Source organism: Solanum verrucosum, unplaced genomic scaffold (genome assembly GCF_900185275.1).
Source record: "Solanum verrucosum unplaced genomic scaffold, falcon-dt-bn FXZP01000118.1, whole genome shotgun sequence".
NCBI classification, from domain to species: Eukaryota; Viridiplantae; Streptophyta; class Magnoliopsida; order Solanales; family Solanaceae; genus Solanum; species Solanum verrucosum.
Window position 1 is genome coordinate 750,912 of NW_026020568.1, and position 20,397 is coordinate 771,308.

General features: G+C 33.0%; 2 protein-coding genes across 2 annotated transcripts; one reads left to right on the forward strand and one right to left on the reverse strand.

Moving 5' to 3' along the window:
• Positions 1 to 8,662: 8,662 nt before the first annotated feature.
• Positions 8,663 to 10,493, forward strand: LOC125810540 (acyl transferase 4). Its single transcript, XM_049490017.1, has 3 exons — positions 8,663 to 9,207; positions 9,311 to 9,776; positions 9,902 to 10,493. The coding sequence occupies exons 1-3, from the start codon at positions 8,752 to 8,754 to the stop codon at positions 10,414 to 10,416; spliced, it is 1,437 nt and encodes a 478-aa protein (XP_049345974.1). The 5' UTR covers positions 8,663 to 8,751; the 3' UTR covers positions 10,417 to 10,493.
• Positions 10,494 to 11,037: 544 nt separating this feature from the next.
• Positions 11,038 to 20,031, reverse strand: LOC125810542 (uncharacterized). The gene is made up of 8 exons (XM_049490019.1): positions 19,857 to 20,031; positions 19,708 to 19,782; positions 19,078 to 19,135; positions 18,910 to 18,965; positions 13,745 to 13,807; positions 13,278 to 13,341; positions 12,270 to 12,274; positions 11,038 to 11,388 (listed from the first exon to the last, which is right to left on the reverse strand). The coding sequence occupies exons 1-8, from the start codon at positions 19,914 to 19,916 to the stop codon at positions 11,086 to 11,088; spliced, it is 684 nt and encodes a 227-aa protein (XP_049345976.1). The 5' UTR covers positions 19,917 to 20,031; the 3' UTR covers positions 11,038 to 11,085.
• Positions 20,032 to 20,397: the final 366 nt, after the last annotated feature.

Genomic DNA, 20,397 nt, shown 5'->3' on the forward strand with positions numbered 1-20,397 from the left:
CAACCAAAAAAATAAAAAGTGCTTGTGTATTTTTAGTACAGTAGTGCTTTATTTAAAGGAATTTTTTTTCACTTTTTTCCAGATTCCACAAATCACAATCTAACAATTTGAAAAATAACAAAAAAAAATAATACTATTCATGAAAAGCTAAAAATATAACTTCAATTTATATTTACGATTTTTATTTTTAATTTTCACAATAAAACATGATCAAACTGGTGAAAAATACAAAAAAGAAAAGGTAGAGAGGGCGGGAGCCGAATAAAGGAAAGGAAAGGAAAGGAAAGCGCGTAATTTAACGTTTGGCAGCTGAGAATGATAGTGACACTGACCGGCCTCAATAGAGGGTCGGTTATAACTTTAATTTTGACGCTTGTTTGGCCAATTTTTTTTTTATTACTAATAATAGAAATGCATTTTCGTTAAGTAATAAAAAAATAAATAAAAAGTGTTTTGGAATAATAGTGATTTTTATATTTATTTAAATTATTTGAAAAGTATATACAATATAAGTCTCACTAAATTAATACAGGTGAGATCATGAAATATTATTATTTTGTAAAAGTATTATTTAATTGATAAATTAATATTTATTAATTTAAAAAGTGTTTTGACATCGCAAAATTTGTTCGGGAATGAAATCTTAGAGAATGTAAATGAACCCAATTGTAAAAATGTCATTCATGAACTTGAGGTCATGATTAATCATCTCGGTTACCATAATAAAATGGACTTTAATAACTTGTTCGATGAGTGAAAATCATACATATATAGTCTCATTAACATAATAGAATCATATTTCACTTAATTGTCTTAGATATATTTGTGCTTTTAAAGAATTATTAATTTATAATATTAATGAGATCGTATATTTATAAAGAGGTCTTCTGAAAATATATTATCTTATTATCTTTATCGAAATGAGTGATTTTCTTCATTGGCCCAAATCACAACTGGAGAAAAATATTATCTGAAAAAAACTATTAATTAAGCGAATATTAATTTAGCGAGGTTTTACTATATATGAAATTTCTGTTATTAGAGACTTTAATTTATTGTAATTTTATTTAATTAAAATGTCAAGCAATACTCCCTTTGTCCTCTTTTGTTTATCAAATATATTAAACATAGTTATTGAATTTTACTTGTCTAATTATAAAATCTATTAGGTTTCAAAGATGTGAATGAAAAATGAAGAGTTATGACTTTTACAAAGAATTGTGACTTTTATGAAAATTTGTGATTTTTTCATAAGATTGTGACTTTTTCGAAGGGTTGTGATCTTTTCGATAATGCATAATAGACACCTATTCACACTATTTTTTGTTGTCTATAAATACAAGGATTTCTTCTCATTTTAAAAAAAAAACAATTTTCTATACTTTTTTCTTCTACCACTAAATCTAGCAATCCAAGTGTACTTTATTACCGTTGAGTGATTCGCTAACACCATGAGTATAGGTACTGATACATCGGTGAGTAAGATCGTTCTATCCTGGGAGGATATATTCCATTAACCTCGGGTACTTGAGGGAAATAATTTTCTTAAGGACACACTAAGCATTCAATGAGCTCGATTTTCTTCTTGAGAAAAATATTTTGTATATTATTTCTAATCTGTTTTTTATTCTATTGTTTTACTAGTTTTAATTTTCTAGTTTTGAAAATACTATTTAAACTTTGTTATTTCTTATCAAGTTCTTCAAAATTATTGTTCTAACTATTTTAGGAATACAGATTGAACAACAAAACTTAGTGATAATTTATCATTTTGTGCTTGTTTTATTCTTGTTATTGAATAATGTTATTCATTTCACAATACTTTAATGATATAATTAATAAGAGTATTATAGTAAACTTATACTTTCATTTATTTTTTTCTCTTAGAAAAATGTGTCAAAGCAATTTAACATGAATAAATAAAAATGGAGAGACGGAGTATGTTTATTACTACCTCCGTTCACTTTTAATTATTATAATTTTCTTTTTTAGAGTCAAACTATAAATTTTTTGACAATCATTTTACGATATATTTTTTTCATCATATTGATATGTACAAAATTGCATTGTATAATACTTTTCGTATAGTTTTTATAGTACTTTTCTAAAAAATAATAATAACTTTACTATCCTTAGGGGAAATTATATATTTTCAGTTTATTACTTAAAACGGAAACTAATTTTCATTACGATCCAAACACAATAATTAATTTGATCAAACATCTTGACTAAAAAAAAAACAAAATAAAAATGTTAAGCTTCCTAAAAGCGTGGCCTAGTACTACTACATGTTTGTTTAATATATGTACTACTCCATATTAGATGCAATAAATAGATATTTAAATATATCAAATATATCGTTATTAACTTGTTGGTAGTATTTTTATTTTATCTTTCAAAAAGAATATATATATATGACTTTTTTTGAAAAATTTATACCAAGCTTCATTCTATTCCAACTTGACTCATTTTGCCTAGTATCACTATCTTAATTTCTTTTATGTTGAAATTGAAAGTTTTTTTTTTGTTTGTTTTTAAGATGGAAAACGGGGCTTTTTCAAAAGTGGGATGTAATAAGAAGATTCAAATTATATTACTATATATAAATTGTTAACGTAAGAAATCTAAAGAGAATTGATTTATTAAGCTACTTATTAAAAGAAAATGTATTTCTTTATATAAGAGACTTACAAATTTATACATAAGAAATTTGAAAAAATCATTATCATATTATCTTTATTTGTTGTAAGTACTAGTTTATAGTGGTTAATCTATCTAAACCTTTTGATTTCATCTTAATAAGTAATATATTTTCTTCAACTATAATACTTCCTTGTCTTATTTTACTTTTTAGTCGGCTAAAAAAAATACTTTTTTTATATATTTAGTAAATTTTCCAACTTCAATACATGTAAGTTTAAGATAATTTTTTTTTTAAAAATTATACACATATTTTTAATTTAAAGTCATGAGATTAAAAGATCTGTTTTTATTTCCTAAACTTTATACTTGTCAAATTAACACACTTAAATAAAAATGAGAGTATATAACCAACATGAGTTGTGGTTCAGTGGTGAGACTACTTCACCCTTAATCAGAGGATTCGAGTTTGAGCCCCTGGGTATGGAGAAAATCTTATTGAGAGCGTCACTCCTGAATGAGCCCTGCAATGTGCGATTCAAATTTAATTGAGGCTCTAATGTGGACTCCAAACACCCGAGTGGTAAAAAACAAACAAACAAGAGACTATAAAAATAGGACAAGTCCGGTGATTGAGGAAACTGAAACAAGGTCCCTGTTTTTGCTTGTTATCCAACAACCTATGAAACTTTTACTCTCCTATGGAACAGACAATTTCCTCGTGAATCTTGTGTTCCCACCACTACTTTATTAAATAAGTAGTTGTTTTTAAAAAAAATAATATTTTATCGATTAATATTAAACAATTTTGACAAATTTAATTTAATTAAATTTTAGTACGAATATCTACTTAGAAAAAAAAGAGGAAAGAAATTGGAGCAAAGTGGATGCTTTTAATTAGGAGTGTTCATGGTTTGGATAAAAATCGATCCAAACTGAAAAATCGAACCAAACTGATTAAATAAACTGATTTTGTTTGGGTTAGGTGTGGTTTGATTTTAGATTTTTAAAAACTGATAGTATTAGGTTTGATATGGTTTTGTTCAAAAAAAACGAAGAAATAACCGAACCGATAAATTATATATAAAAAATATTATTCTAATAAACAATTTTAAAGATCTTATATGTGTTTTCATAAAAAATTATTTATAATTTACTTATGAAAGTGAAAATGCCAATGTGAGAATATTTATCTTATTGATTCATGTACGCGAGTGTCTATAACAATTCTTTATGAAATTGAAAATGTTATTGTCTCTTCCTTCTAGAGCAAATAATGATTTTTGAAGTTTTATTCATAGTAAATTCAATGATTGAAAGTTATGTAATATTAGTCATTCTAACTATTTTTCGTTTTTAATGAATTGTTGTCATTTTTTTTCACGTTTTGAATGAATTGTTTCTTTTATTTTTATCTATGATTAATAACCGAATAACCAAATCAAACGGAACCAAAATCGATAACAACCAAACTGATAGATATATATTATATTTGATTTGATTTGATTTTGATAATTTTAAAACCGAATAAATTAATTTAATTTTAATTTTGACCAATAACCAATTTAAACCTAGCCATAAACACCCTCACTTTTTATTAGTGTAACTAGTACCGACAGACTAGTGGGCAACCTTAAAGATATCATGGTGAATGAGAGCTGACAAAGACATCATCATCAGACAAGAATTTTTAGCACGAAAATCATTGTATTTAGTCATCTAAACCATTAACCACAAAATCCTTCCATTTCACTACGGTGTACAAAATCGAATCGAAAACCGAATCAAACCGCAAATCGAGTCAACCCGAAAAAATACCCGACTAGTGATTTGGTTTGATTTTGGAAAAAAAAACCCAACTATATTTGGGTTGGTTTGGTTTTAACTAAAAAAAACCAACCCGAGACCAAACCAATCCGAATTTATATATATAATTTTAAATTTTATTTTATACATAAAAATATTTACTTTGATATAATTTTTAAATATTTCTTATACTTTTCCATAGTTTTTATCTTTTAATATATTATTTCAAGTTTGAAACTTAGAATTATGAATGAGCCAATAAAGATTATAGTCCATAGATGTTGGTAATTATAATAAAGCTTAAATCAAAATCAAATTAATACTAATGCAAAAAGAAAATCAATTCAATACTAAGAATGACAATAATATTGAATATTTTTTTTTTAGTTTTACATTGATTTAGACAATTAAAATACATAATCTAATTTTAATTTTCTTTAATATTTAGTCATGTAACTAATACTTATTAAAATTAATTTTAGCATGATTTAGTACTTTTAAATTATGATAATTTTCATTATGACTTGTTAATTTGTAATATTTGTTTTACGCAATTTCATTATTATTATTTTTGTTGGATATTTTAGTGTCATTAATCATATTATATTTTTAAGAAACAGCTTAGATAGTTGTGTTTTGGTAGGACTAAATAAATATTTGAAGTACAAGTAAATTATATGTTTGTATGAATACTTTACCGGAAAAATCCGAAACAACCCGAAAAACCGAAAAACCCGAGGTTGAAAAACCCGAGTTTTATTGGTTTATAAATTTAAAAATCTGACACAAATGGTTTGGTTTGATATTTGAAAAACCCGAACCAACCCGGTCATGTACACCCTACATTTCACTAGTGGAGTGGTAAGGAATTATAAAAAAAACAGGTCTGTTACAAAAGAGTGAATTTAATTTTAAAATTTTTAGGGATAAGGGTCTGAAAAATACCTTAACTTTGGTCGAATTTGTTGTTGCGATACTAAACTTTCATGAGGACCTATAACCTCCCTAGACTATTTAATACCGTATTTTTTTACCCCCTGAACTATTTAATAGTGTATTTTAAAGGTATATATGTGCCCATGTGGACACATTACTATTTATAATTTTGTATTATTTTTTATGTCCACGTGGGCAAATATATATGTTTAAAATATGGTATTAAATAGTCTAGGAGGTAATAGGTCTTCATGAAAGTTTAGTATCGCAACAACAAATTCGACCAAAGTTGGGGTATTTTTCAGACCTTTATCCCAATTTTTTAACATAAATTTGTTATATTTTAAAATTATACATTCAATTTTTTTAATAGTTCGGCCGTTATTATTTTATTGTTTTTTAAAGCTAAATATAAATTTTACTTCTTTGAATTTAAGAAGTTATCGTTAAATTGGTTAGAGTTTAATTACATTTTATTACTAATTAAATAGATAAGTTAATTTTCTATCAAATTATTTTGTATCTAATATGTTTGCATAGTAACTAAGTAATTAGAAGTTTAGAATTAGAAATCAAGCTACAACATTTTCACTATTCACATTTTGTTAGAATGTTGGCAAGATATTGTTTTGTACTCCCGAGTCTCAAAATGTCTATCACAATTCACATGGACATATTTAAAACTCAAAGAACAAGAAATTATAAAAGTAATGATACAAATATGGAATAATGAGTAAGACAATGTTTAACTACCTATTAACTTTCTACTATAATTCATGTTATCGTAGCCTCTCATTAGCGGCAGATCCAGGATTAGCTTCTCAAGGCTTTCATATAAAGTCATGTATCGTTAAGCTGAAGTTGTGTCATATCATGTTTAATTACTTCTTCAGTTTACATTTACCTCTTATGAACAATCCATAGTAAACCTCTCACACCTCCGCACAGATATACATCTTCTCTTCATATGTCTGAACCATCTCAGTCTTACTTCCACCATTTACCCCCCACCAATGTCACTCCTATCTTAACTTAGTCTCAGATATCTTCATTTCTAATTTGATCTCCTTCCTAATTATTAACTTGATCTCTCAATTGCACAAGGCCATCCCACCTTAAAAGGGTAATAACGTCAAAGTCATGCCCAATGTTACCATTAGGTTAGGCTTCAGTTCATCAATTTTTCTATTGAGGTTTTATTAGCTGCTTTTATTGCTACCACTAACATTTCCCAATGCTCATAATGTCACCCAAAAAAAGAAAGAAGAGGGGATGGACAGACATTTATGTCAATTTCACTCCAAGTTGGTCAAAAAAGCTTCGCAATTTATTCCATTGGTTCAACAATAGTTGTCTATTATATTAAAAATAGTTATACAACAATACTTGTTCAATTTAAAAATTCAAGAAATAATTTAGCTATTGTGTCTATTTTACCCTTACTATTAAATACTATGTATCATCTAACATATTTCTCAAAACATTAAATTTAATAAAGCCAAAGGATAATATAGTATCATTACACTTATTATTTATTATTTCTTAAAGAGTGTGTCGATCAATAGTGGACAAATATTGTTGAACAAAGGGAGTATTTGGAAATACTAACTGGTGTATTGAATAATCTGACAAATTTAATATCAGTCTATATTAAAAAATACATTACCATTTTTATTTATACTTTTATCATATAAAAAAACATGTTTTTCTTTTCTTCATATTTTACCTTCAATATTAATTATTTATTCTTCAACTTATTTTTAATATCTAAATTAAACGTCAATAAATATAAATATTATGATAAATATTTATGTCAATTATCATTTTTTAAAGTAACTATAAAGTTTAAATTAGACGAGTAAAAGCGAACATTAGCAATAGGCAAACAAGTAAAATTTGTACTGAATTCTTTCCAAAATGCAGAATAAATTTGGACGATACGTCAAGGACGAATTTATGCCTGGTAATTAAGAAGAACTACATAAAAAAAAATAAAAAATTAAAAGCTCCATCCCAATTGGATTATTTTGGTTGCTCATGCATGTGATTTAACCAATAATGGCCACAATATATATAAAATACAGATTCATGAATCTGACTTAAATAATTTTTCACTAGAATAAATTAAGTATTGATTCTCTAATTATGAATAAAACAATTTAATCAATTAATTAGTTGAATCATGAAGAATAATTTTTTTTTCTACCCAGTAAAAAAGTAGAGAATAATGTCTTAAACACTACCACTTACCATTTTTAAAATGGAGTAAATATACGAGAAAATGAACTTTTTCTGTTGGACTTTAAATTTATTAATTAGAATGACAACATTAAGTAGTTATAACAATCGATTCTAAATTTAATATTTGTACATATTAATATATTTTCTTAACACAAATATACCATTTGGGTAAAAATTATTAAATGCAATCGAATTTGTGTCCGAACTTCTAACTCTAGCATGGATTTTGATGTATATGTGGTTTTCGTATAGGTAAGTTATACATTTATAATACATAGTCACCTAACTAGGAAAGAAACAAATATATATACATGTAAAATAAGTGAGATAAGCTTATAATATTAGTGCTTCATTCCCCAATGTGAAGCCAAAGTTTCAGTTTCATGGACTTACAAGCCAAGCAAACTTTTGTGTTACTTCAACCAGCTATAAATCTGCCATTACCCTGTTATTGTGTTGGATAAATAAAAATATAGAATATATCCTACTGTTAATTTGCTAACAATTGAGGTGAGGCTCCATTTTATTTTTGTTATAAATTTACATTTTTCTAAACTTTTATTTGTTTATGAAAAAAACACTATTTGGCTTGCCTATTTGATATAATTCCAAGATTTCTCTGAATTTAAAAATGATCGTTTTGCAAGTTTTAATATCAAGGTTCATTTCCATTTTTCTGAATCTTTATTTGTTTTCGGGAAAATAGGATTTGACTCCGGATTCACACATTGTCTTAGTAGCTCAGTTGGTCTATTACTTGAATTTCCTTGTTGATGAAAGTTCGATTCCCACCTTGTAATTCCATCCCCTACTCCCATTTTTTAATAAGACTTCGGATTTCCCATTTCTATTAATTCTAGGATTTATCTAAACTTGAAAGCCATTATTTTGTAACTGTTGAAGAATGAAAAAGTCTCACATTGATGATTGATGAAAATGAATTATCTCCTTATATGAACTTGGATAATACTCTTCTCAAAAGCTAGATTTTGGGGTTGAGTTAGGCCCAAAGTCCATTTCTTTACGTAACTGTCCTTTATTTGTTCTCGAAGAACAGGATTTGATTCAGGATTGCCCTGCCAATTACCTATAGCAAGGCTCAATCCTGTTCGTAGTGAATCAGAAGCAATGGTGATGAACTTTTTGGTGACTACAAAGGGATCAGAAGGAGGCAATTTCATAACACCATCAGGACAAACTCCAAATGGTGTGCTTGATCTGTCAGTCATAGACAGTTTAGCTGTTCTTCGATGCAATGCTCGTACACTACACGTCTTTAAAGGAGGAAATGCTATTGTCATTCAAGAGGCATTTGGAAAAGCTTTGGTTCCTTATTACCCACTAGCAGGTCGTCTGAAATTCTCAGCACACAATAACCAGCTTCTCCAGATTGATTGTTCGGGTCAGGGAATTTGGTTTGTTGAGGCTTCTGCTGATTGTACTCTCCTCGATGTCAACTACTTCGATGAAGCTTCAGCTTTAGATGACACTACTTTTAATAAACTTCTACCTCAACAAATTCATTCTTCTACTCCACTTCCTGTTGGTTATGACTCTTTCATTGACCCACTGGTGCTTGTGCAGGTAAACAACTAGCTATATATATATATTAGTGCACATATGTTCAGAGAGAACTAGGTGATAAAATAGTTAACGATACGATTGTCATTGTCATGATCATGTACAGGTAACTGAATTTAAGTGCGGTGGATATGTTATGGGACTTACTTTCTGTCACAGTATATGTGACGGACTGGGTGCTGCACAGTTTCTAAAAGCAGTGGGTGAGTTCGCTAGGGGTGTTGAGAAACTGAGCGTTGCACCAGTGTGGTGCAGGGAGCTTCTCCTCCCACCTCCACAAAAAGGAGTTGCAGAAGACAACTCGTCAATGCCACCACCACTCACTATTCCAGTACCAGATCAGCGGCTGGAGCATGCTAGTTTCAACATTCCCCTGGATGAGATCAATCAGCTAAAACACCAAGTGATGCAAGAGTTAAAAATGGATCAAAATGTGTTTTGTTCCTCCTTTGAGATTATAGCTGCTACTTTGTGGAGGCACCGAACCCGAGCAATTTGGAATATAACAGATGACAAGAAGAATCCCTCCAACTCCTCGTCGAATACAAGCTTTATTGCTGCAGATGATGCAGGTCAGTAGCAGAGTTACAACCATCAGAGGATGGCCAATTGACCCCCTCATCAGATGATTATACTCTATATACATACTCAATTTTGAATACTCTCAGTGAAATTCGTGATTTTGCCACTAATGCAGGTGATGAAGAAGTGAAACTCGTGTTCTTCGCTAATTGTCGACAACTAGTGCCGCTACCAGAAGGGTTCTACGGGAACTGTTTCTTCCCGGTGACTGTAACGGCTTCAAACAAAGTAGTGGCAGAAGCATCTCTTGCTGAGGTAGTGAAGCTGATCAAAGATGCCAAGGCAAACCTACCAGCAGAATTTTCACAATGGCTCAATAACAAGACTAACAAATCTACGAATGATGATCAATTCAACGATCCATTCGCACCAGGACCAGGAGTGGGCTACAACACATTGTTTATCTCGGAGTGGGGACGATTGGGTTTTAACGAGGTTGATTATGGATGGGGCAAACCTGTGCATGTTATACCAGTACAAGGGTCTGCTGTGATACCTGTAGGCATTGTTAGCAAACAGCCTTTGCCTAAAAATGGCATTAGGCTCATGACTTGGTGCGTCCACAGCCACCATCTTCCTACATTTCTCAACATGATGAACAAGGATCATGATGATGCTCTAACTAATTAATGTCTCTCCTGCTATCAAAAAGTGTATTCATTAACTTGTGTGATTTCTGTTAATATATGTATTTGTTGCCTGTGTGACTTCTGACATTTTTTACACATACAAATGTGTCAAATCTGTCCCCAATATAGCCCCTCCGTAGAGCAGCACAACCTAAACAACCCCAAATTTCTTGATAACAACAGATACGTTAATTGTTTTGTTCTAAGAAGTAAACAAAATCCTAACTCATCGACTTCATCCTTGCTCCAAAGAAGCAAAAACCTAGCCGAGGGATGACTGCACTATTTAAACCATACTCTTACTACTACTACTACAAAAAAAAACATGTTTTTTTTATGACTGTAGGCCAACTTTCACGCACCTCGATTAATTCCAAGGGTTACTTGCCACCTTCCACCAGCAACATGTACCAAGTAACTCTATCCACCAAGGCTAGAACAGATGGAAAGAATCACCTAGTGTTTTTTGATGACCGTGGTGTCTGGGCCACCTATAAAAATCATGTTATCTTCTACAGAAATTTAATATTGTACGTGTTTGAAGAAAGCAGTTTGTGTCTGTGCTAGAACACATAAAAGAGGATGTGACAGTGAGTTTGTTTGGTTTTAGTTCCTCTCGAGATGTGGTTAAACCAAGGCAAATTCTCATTAATATATGAACATGCCACAGTCAATCATCGTCACTTTCATCACTATATGAAACCAAACCACCTATTGTAACAGGTTCGTGGTTGTCAGCATTAGCACTAGGTCTTTTTGTTAATCTCTGGGATTCTTTTGTTTCAGATTTGGATACGTTATCAACATCTGATGAAGGCTGTTTTTTGTCATCATTGGATGCTTTGGTAGCTGTTGTCAAAGAAGAGACGGAAGATGCCAGATCCATCTTAGCTTTCTTAGCTTGTGGCTTGATTTTGACAATCATTCCCAATGGATTAGCTGGAGGATTCTTCCTCTTAATTAATTTCGGCTCCTGCATCAACCAACAATGCAATGCGTTACATCTTGCCAAATGTTGTCTCTTAATGATATTGATATACACCACACACAAAATTCAACATCAATTATATTGGTCGTGTAACAAGTACTCCCCTTTCCCTTCCCTTATAGAATGGCATAGTTAAGAGTAGAATGACTGAGAAGGCAATTTGTTTATTGTATAAGACAGGAACCCTATGCCCACAGGAAAATGTGAAATACGGAAGATATCCAGCAAAACTTACCATTCATCTAAAATTGGAAACTTACTATTGATATCAAAGAAAGAAGTTTCAGATTCTAAATTTAATTAACTGAATCTTGAATAGTTGACAAGAAGGGGTTGTTCAGATGGTAAGCCTTCTTCCACCTCTAACCCTAAGGTAGTGAGTTCGAGTCACCAAGGGAGCAAAAAGAAAAATGGGAGCTCCTAGGCAGCAGTAAAAAAAGAATATTGAATAGTTTGATCACAGGCTTTTCAAGTTCTCGCTAGTAAATCAATAGATGTTGCAGCATGTCATTTTTGCTTACCTCCTAGCTGTCACTTGCCAACCAACAATTCCTCTTCTTTTCACTGATTAATCAGCTTTATCATCTATATATTTTTGATTCCTTCAACATTTTTTTTTTTGGGGTGGGGATGGGGGTGGGGGTGGATTTCCTTCTTTTTCATTATTGTTATTTTTATCGGGGAATTTCCTCTTCTTTTCACTGAGTAATCAGCTTTATCATGGGTAAAATTACTGATTCCTTTTATTAAAAAGTTTGGTTGGGGAATTTATCTCCCTTCTGAATTTACTTATTCCTTGGTGCTAATTTTCTTGTTAGTTGGTTTGCTGTGTGGTGTAGAAATTATCACTTATCACCAACACGAACTTGTACTTACATTTCTTGATAAAAAATGGATTTGTATATAAGATCAATTCCAAGATATTGACAGAAAGACTAAAAAAGGTGGTGCACAAGCATTAAATGACATTCGGAGACGGATAATGGATGCATCTTTGATCACCAACAACTGTGAGGATACTAGTTTGAGGGGTCAAATACCAGGAGTTCTATGTAAATTGGAGAAGCATATGACCATGTCAATTGTAACTTAACTAATTCTTGAAGGATATGGATTTGGGGAGGAAATGGATTAAATGGACGTTCTTCTGCATCAGCATTGTAAGGTTTTCTATTCTTATTAATGGCTCTTTTGTTTTTACAAAAAAAACAAAAAGGTACAAAAGACCACTGTCTTAAAATCGATCATTGCCAATTAAATCAACTAAATCACCTACTTCCCCTCATATATTTTGTTACACCAAAAAAAGAGCAGACTATGACAATTTATCCTAATTTTATGGATAGAACTGCTAGTGCCTTCAAAAATCTGGAATTCCTTTCTTTCCACACACTCCACCAGATGCAAGCAAGAATGATTTTCCACCTAATCCCTGAGGAACTGGTTAGGCGATGAGACACATGCCCTAAGGCACTGGCTAGGATGATGAGACGCATGCCCTGAGGCACTTCCTAGGCGAAACGCCAGCATGACCGCCCTGACGTGCACCTAGCTTTGTCATTTTTCAATGTTTATGAAAGACCATTGGTATCTCAGTTCAGAGAGACTATGAAATCATTAAAAAGAAATAACATTGTTGATAGTTCAGATAAAAGACCAACAGCCATTTTGGTATTAGTTCCACATACATGTCACATCATTTGACCATTTATTAATATATCATAAAACTAAGGCCATACAGCAGAAGTGAAGGCAGAGAATTTCAAAAATTGGGCGCGATGCTGATAAAATGGTGGCTAAGAAACAATAAGACACGATCATTAAAAATACAGTACTTTTCTCAAGGCATAATCAGTTTAGAGACTAACCTGGACTTTGGGAAACAAGAGGCATCTCCTTGATTTCGTGTACTATCGTAGACTTTGCAGCAACAGCAGCCTAAAAAACCCAAGAATAAGATCAGCATTCTTCATAGACCCTAGAGAATGCTCATCTTCTTGAAAACGAGCTAAAAGGGACATATGAGAGTTGGAATGAAGGATAAGGGATTTTCATTTATTTTTTTATTTTTATGGTTATAATATTTTAATTATGCGAAATGGAAGTTGGATTAGAATATTTGAAAGTTTAGGGTTAAAATTAAAAAATTTATGAAACCCACCAAAAACCCCAAAACTTACCCTTAATTTTAACCCTAAACTTTCAAATATTCTAATCCAACCCCCATTTTGCATAATTAAAATATTATAACCATAAAAATAAAAAAATAAATGAAAATCCCTTATCCTTCATTCCAACTCTCAAATGCCCCCAATGAAGTTGAACAATGACACTAAATTACTTGAAAACTTCGCAGCTGCTCATCTTCTTCATCAGCCACTTGCTTCTCATATTCTCTCCTTGACTAAATGGATCAAAGAGTTAATGAAAACTATCAAAGGTATGATGCATGCATAAATACGTCTGTGTTCACACACACACACAGAGACATGTACACATACACAAATGCATTGAACAATGAAGAGTCAACAAGTTAGAGAGTATCAAATAGTTATATCTTTATTTCCTTCTAATGCAAATAAATTGAGCCTAATACCATTTTTCTCGGGAACTAGTCTGTCCATTGCAAACCAATAGTGGAGTTCACCATCATTGAAGCGTTTTCACACACAAGGATATCAAGAACACACTAAGTGAGATTTTCCTAAACTAATAAGAAAGATAAGAGATTGAAATAAACATATTCATATAAGTACGTAAAACCAAATTTCCATGTATGAACTACAAAAGAATGTAATCATTTTCTTTTGCAAAACGAAGATAATCACTTTGGCACATAGAATTGAATAACTTTAACCTACACCAGATGGGAAGTGCCATACAAACCAACAAGATAAGCCTTATAAAAAAGAATATGGAAAGGGGAAGTTCTAGAGATCGGGACATATACCCTTTACCTGTAAATTTGAATCACAGGTGCAGGACTTCTCATGCCATATAACAGGAGTATATGCTCCAAATTGCTATGTGGAAAGAAGACTAGTATGGGAAGAAATTGGCCCTATCAGAGGTTTAATAGAAGGTCCATGGGAAGTTTATGGTGATTTTAATGAGGCTAGATATGTCTCGGAAAAGAGGAACTGTATCAGGAGAACAATAGGGATGCGAGAGTTCTTTGATTTGATCGAGGATCTAAACCTAGTTGATCTTCAACTAGAAAATGCAAAGTTCACCTGGTTCAAAGGGGATAACCACCTGATAACTTCAAGAATTGACAGGGTCTTGGTATCTCAAGAATGGGATGATGCTTTTAGCAACTTGAAACAGTACACTATGTAGAGAATATTATCAGACCACTCTCCAATCACACTCCAAGGTGGTTCCTGGAAGAAGAGCAAGAGCTATTTTAAGTTTGAGAACTGGTGGTTAGGGACTGAAGGTTTCATTGACAGAGTAAGGACATGGTGGAACTCTTTTGATTATACTGGGAGGCCTGATTACATCCTTGCATCCAAATTAAAAGCGCTAAAACACAAACTGAAGGAGTGGAGCAGAAGTGAGCAAGGGAATCTAGGCCACAGAGGAAATCTTTACTTGAAAAGCTGGCTGCTATGGAAAACATTGCTACTGATAGAGGTCTAACTGAGGATGAGGCAACAGAAAAGGCAAGGTTACTTCTGAACTTGGAGGATCTGATAAAAAATGAGGAGATCTACTGGAGGCAAAGATCAAGATCAATTTGGTTAAAGGAAGGGGATAAGAACACCAAGTTCTTCCATAAGATAGCTAATGCACACAAGAGGTACAATAACATAGACCAACTGCTAGTCCAGAGGAACATTGTCCAAGAACCAAAAAGAATCCAAGGGGAAATAGTGGAGTTCTATAGAAGCTTTATACAGAGGAGTTGCAGTGGAGACCTGCCAACAATTTTTTAAATTGCCCAAGGTTGACAGGGGAGGAAAAGGAGGATCTTGGAAGAAGCTTTCATGAGGAAAAAGTTCTAAGGTGTTTAAAGCAGTGTGCAACTGATAAAGTACCAGGACCAGATGGCTTTACTATGGGGTTTTATATCAAATGCTGGGAGGTGGTGAAAGGTGACATAATGGAGACTTTTCAACACTTCCATGAACAAGGGAGGTTTGAAAGAAGTCTGAATTCTACATTCATAGCCCTAATCCCAAAGAACAAAGGTGCAAAAGAATTGAGGGATTTTACACCTATTAGCTTGATAGGTAGTATGTATAAGATCTTCTCAAAAGTGCTTACGGAAAGGTTGAAAAAAGTGATGTCCAAGCTTGTCGATTCACAACAATTAGCTTTTATTAAAGGGAGACAGATAATGGATGCCGTCCTCATAGCTAATGAAGTTGTAGATTCCAGGTTGGTCTCAAAAAAACCAGGAATTCTATGCAAATTAGACATTGAGAAAGCATATGACCATGTCAATTGGGACTTTCTTATGGGTATGCTAGAGAAGATGGGATTTGGTCACAAATGGAGACAGTGGATTAAATTTTGCATATCTTCAGCGAACTTCTCAGTATTGGTAAATGGCTCTCCAGTAGGATTTTTTAGGTCACAGAGAGGTCTTAGGCAGGGTGATCCCCTATCACCCTTCCTTTTCATACTAGTCATGGAGGGACTCAACAATATGATCAAGAATGCATGCAATGAAGGATGGCTGAGAGGTTTTGAAGTTGCTAGAGCTGGAAGGGAAAGTCTAGAGATCACTCATTTACTATATGCAGATGACACCCTAATTTTTTGTGATGCTGAGGAAGACCACCTTAAAATATTGAGACTGATTCTAGTTATTTTTGAAGCTATGTCTGGGACATGTCAACTGGAGGAAAAGCTTCTTGTATCCAGTAAATGAAGTACCAAACATGGAAATTTTGAAGTCAATATTGGGAGGTGAAGTGGGTGTCCTCCCAACCACATACTTAGGTATGCCTTTGGGGGCAAAATCCAACTCTATGGAAATCTGGGATGGGGATGGGGCGATTGAGAAGTGTGAGAAGAGGCTAGCAAGGTGGAAGTCTCAATACCTTTCACTAGGGGGAAGACTAACTTTGATTAATTCTGTGCTTCATGCACTTACAACATATATGATGTCATTATTTCCTATCCCACCGGGAATCATCAATAGGTTGGATAGCATCAGGAGAAATTTTTTATGGCAAGGGAACAAGGAAAGGAGAGGATATCAATTAGTCAAATGGAAAACTGTGATCACTGAAAAGAGAGTTGGGGGTCTGGGGATCAAGAACATGAAGAACTAGAGTAAAGCTTTGAGGATGAAGTGGCTTTGGAAGTACTCAAATGATAATCAGAATCTGTGGGGCACAGTCATAAAGGCAAAATATGAAGAGAGTGATAGTTGGATGACAAAGGAGGTTACCACCCCTTACGGTGTTAGCTTATGGAAATCCATTAGAGAACTTTGGAATGAATTCAAACCTAACACCAAGATCAAAGTGGTAGATGGCATAAAAACTAGGTTTTGGAAGGATGATTGGCATGCAGAAGGAAATATGGAGACTCTCTTCCCTGACATCCACAATTTATTTCTTCAGCAACAAAGTACTATAGCTGATTTATGGACTCCTCAAGGGTGGAATTTTGTATTTAGAAGACACCTCAATGACTAGGAAATTCCAAGAGTAACAAAATTTTTTAGAAGCATTGATCAATTTAGTGGTCTGGAAATGGGGCGAGACAGATTGCAGTGGTTGGGAAACAGTAAAGGGATTTTAAAAGTAGGTGCAGTGTACAGGAAGTTGAATCATCCAAATCTGTAGCTACTCAAGTGGCCCTAGAAACATATATGGAAAGCCAAGATCCCCTACAAGGTGTCTTGCTTTGTATGGTTATTGGCTAAAGAAGCAGTATTTACACAGGAGAATTTAATGAAGAGGGGAATTACACTTTGCTCTAGATGTTTTTTCTGTGGGAAAACTGCAGAAACAGTCAATCATTTGTTTATCCAATGCAAAGTCACTGGCCAGTTGTGGAATCTGTTCCTGAGACATAAAAGCATCTCCTGGTCCATGCCTAGGAGAATTTCAGAGGCTCTATTTAGCTGGGAAGAAGCAGGGACACAAGCAAAAAACAGAAGTAACTGGAGAATTGTCCCTAACACTATTTGGTGGACAATATGGAAAGAGAGGAACCTTAGAGTTTTTGAGAATAGGGCTGAATTGCATTTCGACTCTGTGTTTTTGGTGTAATCAAATTTACTCTAATGATACCGTCTCTATCATTGATGTCTTAGACTCATTATAGGGATAGGTCAGTATTATTAGAGTTTCCTTATGTAAATACGGGTTTCAGTACAACCTATGTACTGTTCTGCAGAAATAGAAACAATTACCATTTTCAAAAACAAAAAAAAAACAAGAGAACAAGCTGAAGAAAATACTGGACTTTATGTATGTGTACCAACACAACTAGGCCTTAATCCTAACTATTTGGGGTCGTTTGGTTGGAAACAAGTTAATCTGGTTAGCTATCCTGGGATAACTTATCCCACCATGTATATGGGATAACTTATCCCATCACTATGATATAAATGGTGGGATAAGTTATCCCAAACATGGCAACCAAACAACATAAAACATTTTTATCCCATCACTATTATTTTTAATCCCTCACACCAAACGAGCCCTTAGTATCACCTACAAGAACCATTTGCTTCTATGTTGTTCTTTTCTTCAAAAAGTTCACATGGATTCAAGAGATTTACGTCTTTTAAGACAATTTCCCATCATGTTATCTCACGTCCTCCTCCCCTTTTAACATATTTAACCATTACAGTGTCGCAACTAAGGGCAAGGACAAGTGCTTTTGGCGCTTTAGGACATGGATATGTAATACTCACGAAGCTAGCTTACCCGTAGGCCACAAGCTTGAATGCTATACATCTCAAACAAACTTCTAGTATTTTAATCCCAACAATTAGTTCTGGTATCTTCTGTTGGATGAGATTGTTTCTAATTTTGTCTACTTTCGTCGATTGTACCTCCATCACAACCTCCGCATACATACTACAATCAACAAATTTTAAATAGTGAATCATTATCCATAAATAACCGTAATTTTGAACTTCTCCATTTATGGGATCACATTGGGTATGTTGTTGTTGTTGCGTAACCGTAAGTTTGAACTCCGTGATCAGAGGGGTTCTCACTTGCAAAAGAACTATAAGGAACCTTAAGATGAAATAAGATTTGAGATAGTTATTTACTAATACCCACCGCTCACGTAAACATTAAATCTCAACTTCGTCCATTAAATGAGCCCATGAAGAAAAATTGAACTTTCCCCACCAAACGTGACAGAAAATCGTGGAAATAACAAAGCAAGTGTAGCTTATCTATTGTGGACAGGACATCATATAAGTGCCTCAGCAACAAATATTAGTGAATAACTATCTCAAAGCATGTGTAGATTATCTATTAGTTGCATCCCAAACAAATATAAAGAACTTAAGCAACATCTAACCATTTCAAGCTTCTCAAGAAACTCGGTCTCGTCCTCATCTAAGGCTTTGGGTGGTTCTGCAACAACATTAAGGAGACCAATTGTAAGCAAATAGAGTAAGTAGAAAAATAATAATCATAAGCCATTCACACAAGAAACCAAGAAGAACAAGGGACCTCAATTACTCACGGTGTTTAAAGCGTTCATTAAATTCAGCATCTTTCTTGTCCTTGTTCTCCATCAAGATCTGTGGTTTCAATGAAAAATACAACTCAAGCAGGAGAGTTTGAAAAATTCAGTGCACATACATACCAGAGGGCAGAACACATGACCTAGAGCACCTTCGAGATTGAAACTGGAAAGGATAGTAAGTGAAAGGAAAATTAACAACAATAGTGTTGCTATTCAATTAGCTGAGAATGAGATACACCTTCACCTAAAAGTTCAGCAGACTTGGTAGTTTTTACTCAACTCTGTATTTGTGTTTAAAAATCCACTTAATATGCATAAATAATTTATAAATAACCCCATAAGCTGCATTGTCTAGAATACAGAATTCATAAAGTTAAAGTCCTAGCTACACCTTTGGAGATACCAATCACTAAAATATATGCTTTACTACCAAGTTAGGATAGTTGCATACAGTAAGTATCCCGATTCCCGCATGATACATGCACTTTGTTGCTAAATTTTAGTGTATTCTGAAGAATTAACACAAATTACCCAAGTATCCACACACACATTTGACACGGGTAAATGATATAGATGGGAGGCAAATAAAGCAACAAGAAATGACAAGCACAAAGGGAGTTGTTGGACCTCATAAAGTGGGCGATCTCTCTGAGCAGTTCCGTCTTCAACCCGAGCACCCCGAGTTTTCTTGGATTCTGCCAACTACAAACAAACACACGTTTAAGCAAAATAACATTAACCCTTGTGGAGAGAGAGGTATGGGGTTCCGATTTTACCTGTTCTTCGGAGACAAAATTCATCAACCTCACCGCAGGTGGGAAATCTTCGTCCGCCATTGTAGATACACCCACAAGCAGGAGCTCGAGTGCAAAGGTGAAGTTCGTAGCAATATGCTGCTTCACCTTTTCAGGCAACTGTGTTTTTCCCTCTTTCTTTTCCAATTTCAATCCCTAACTCTTGAAGGCTGTTTGGGAGGAGGGATAAAACTCATAAAAGGCATGAGTAGTCTCGAATTAATTTTAAAACGAGAAATCAATTGGAATAAAAATACGAAATAATTTTCCTTAATTTAAAATTATAGTGTTATTTTTATTTTACAACGAGAGTGGTGGAATAATAATTCCCCAACAAGTTGTTCTCGGTCAAGTGAACCCTAAAAGCTATATTTTTCAATTTTCATGCATTGTATTCAAAAATTATTTATCTTGTACTCAATAATTATTGTAATTAAAAGTAAAAATATATATTACTTAATTATAATTAAATAAGAAGTTTTATACTCTATGTTTTTTTTATTCTAAAAGCAGATTCAAAATT

What these genes read in the sequence shown, in the direction of transcription:
- LOC125810542 (XM_049490019.1), bottom strand. Translation starts at nt 19,916, where the DNA reads ATGGCGGACGAAGATTTCCCACCTGCGGTGAGGTTGATGAATTTTGTC. An exon ending in ATTTTGTCTCCGAAGAACAG is followed by an intron (nt 19,783 to 19,856) that starts GTAAAATCGGAA and finishes GTTTGTTTGTAG; the next exon opens with TTGGCAGAATCCAAGAAAAC. An exon ending in TAATGAACGCTTTAAACACC is followed by an intron (nt 18,966 to 19,077) that starts GTGAGTAATTGA and finishes ATGTTGTTGCAG; the next exon opens with AACCACCCAAAGCCTTAGAT.
- LOC125810540 (XM_049490017.1), top strand. Translation starts at nt 8,752, where the DNA reads ATGGTGATGAACTTTTTGGTGACTACAAAGGGATCAGAAGGAGGCAAT. An exon ending in ACCCACTGGTGCTTGTGCAG is followed by an intron (nt 9,208 to 9,310) that starts GTAAACAACTAG and finishes GATCATGTACAG; the next exon opens with GTAACTGAATTTAAGTGCGG. An exon ending in TATTGCTGCAGATGATGCAG is followed by an intron (nt 9,777 to 9,901) that starts GTCAGTAGCAGA and finishes CCACTAATGCAG; the next exon opens with GTGATGAAGAAGTGAAACTC.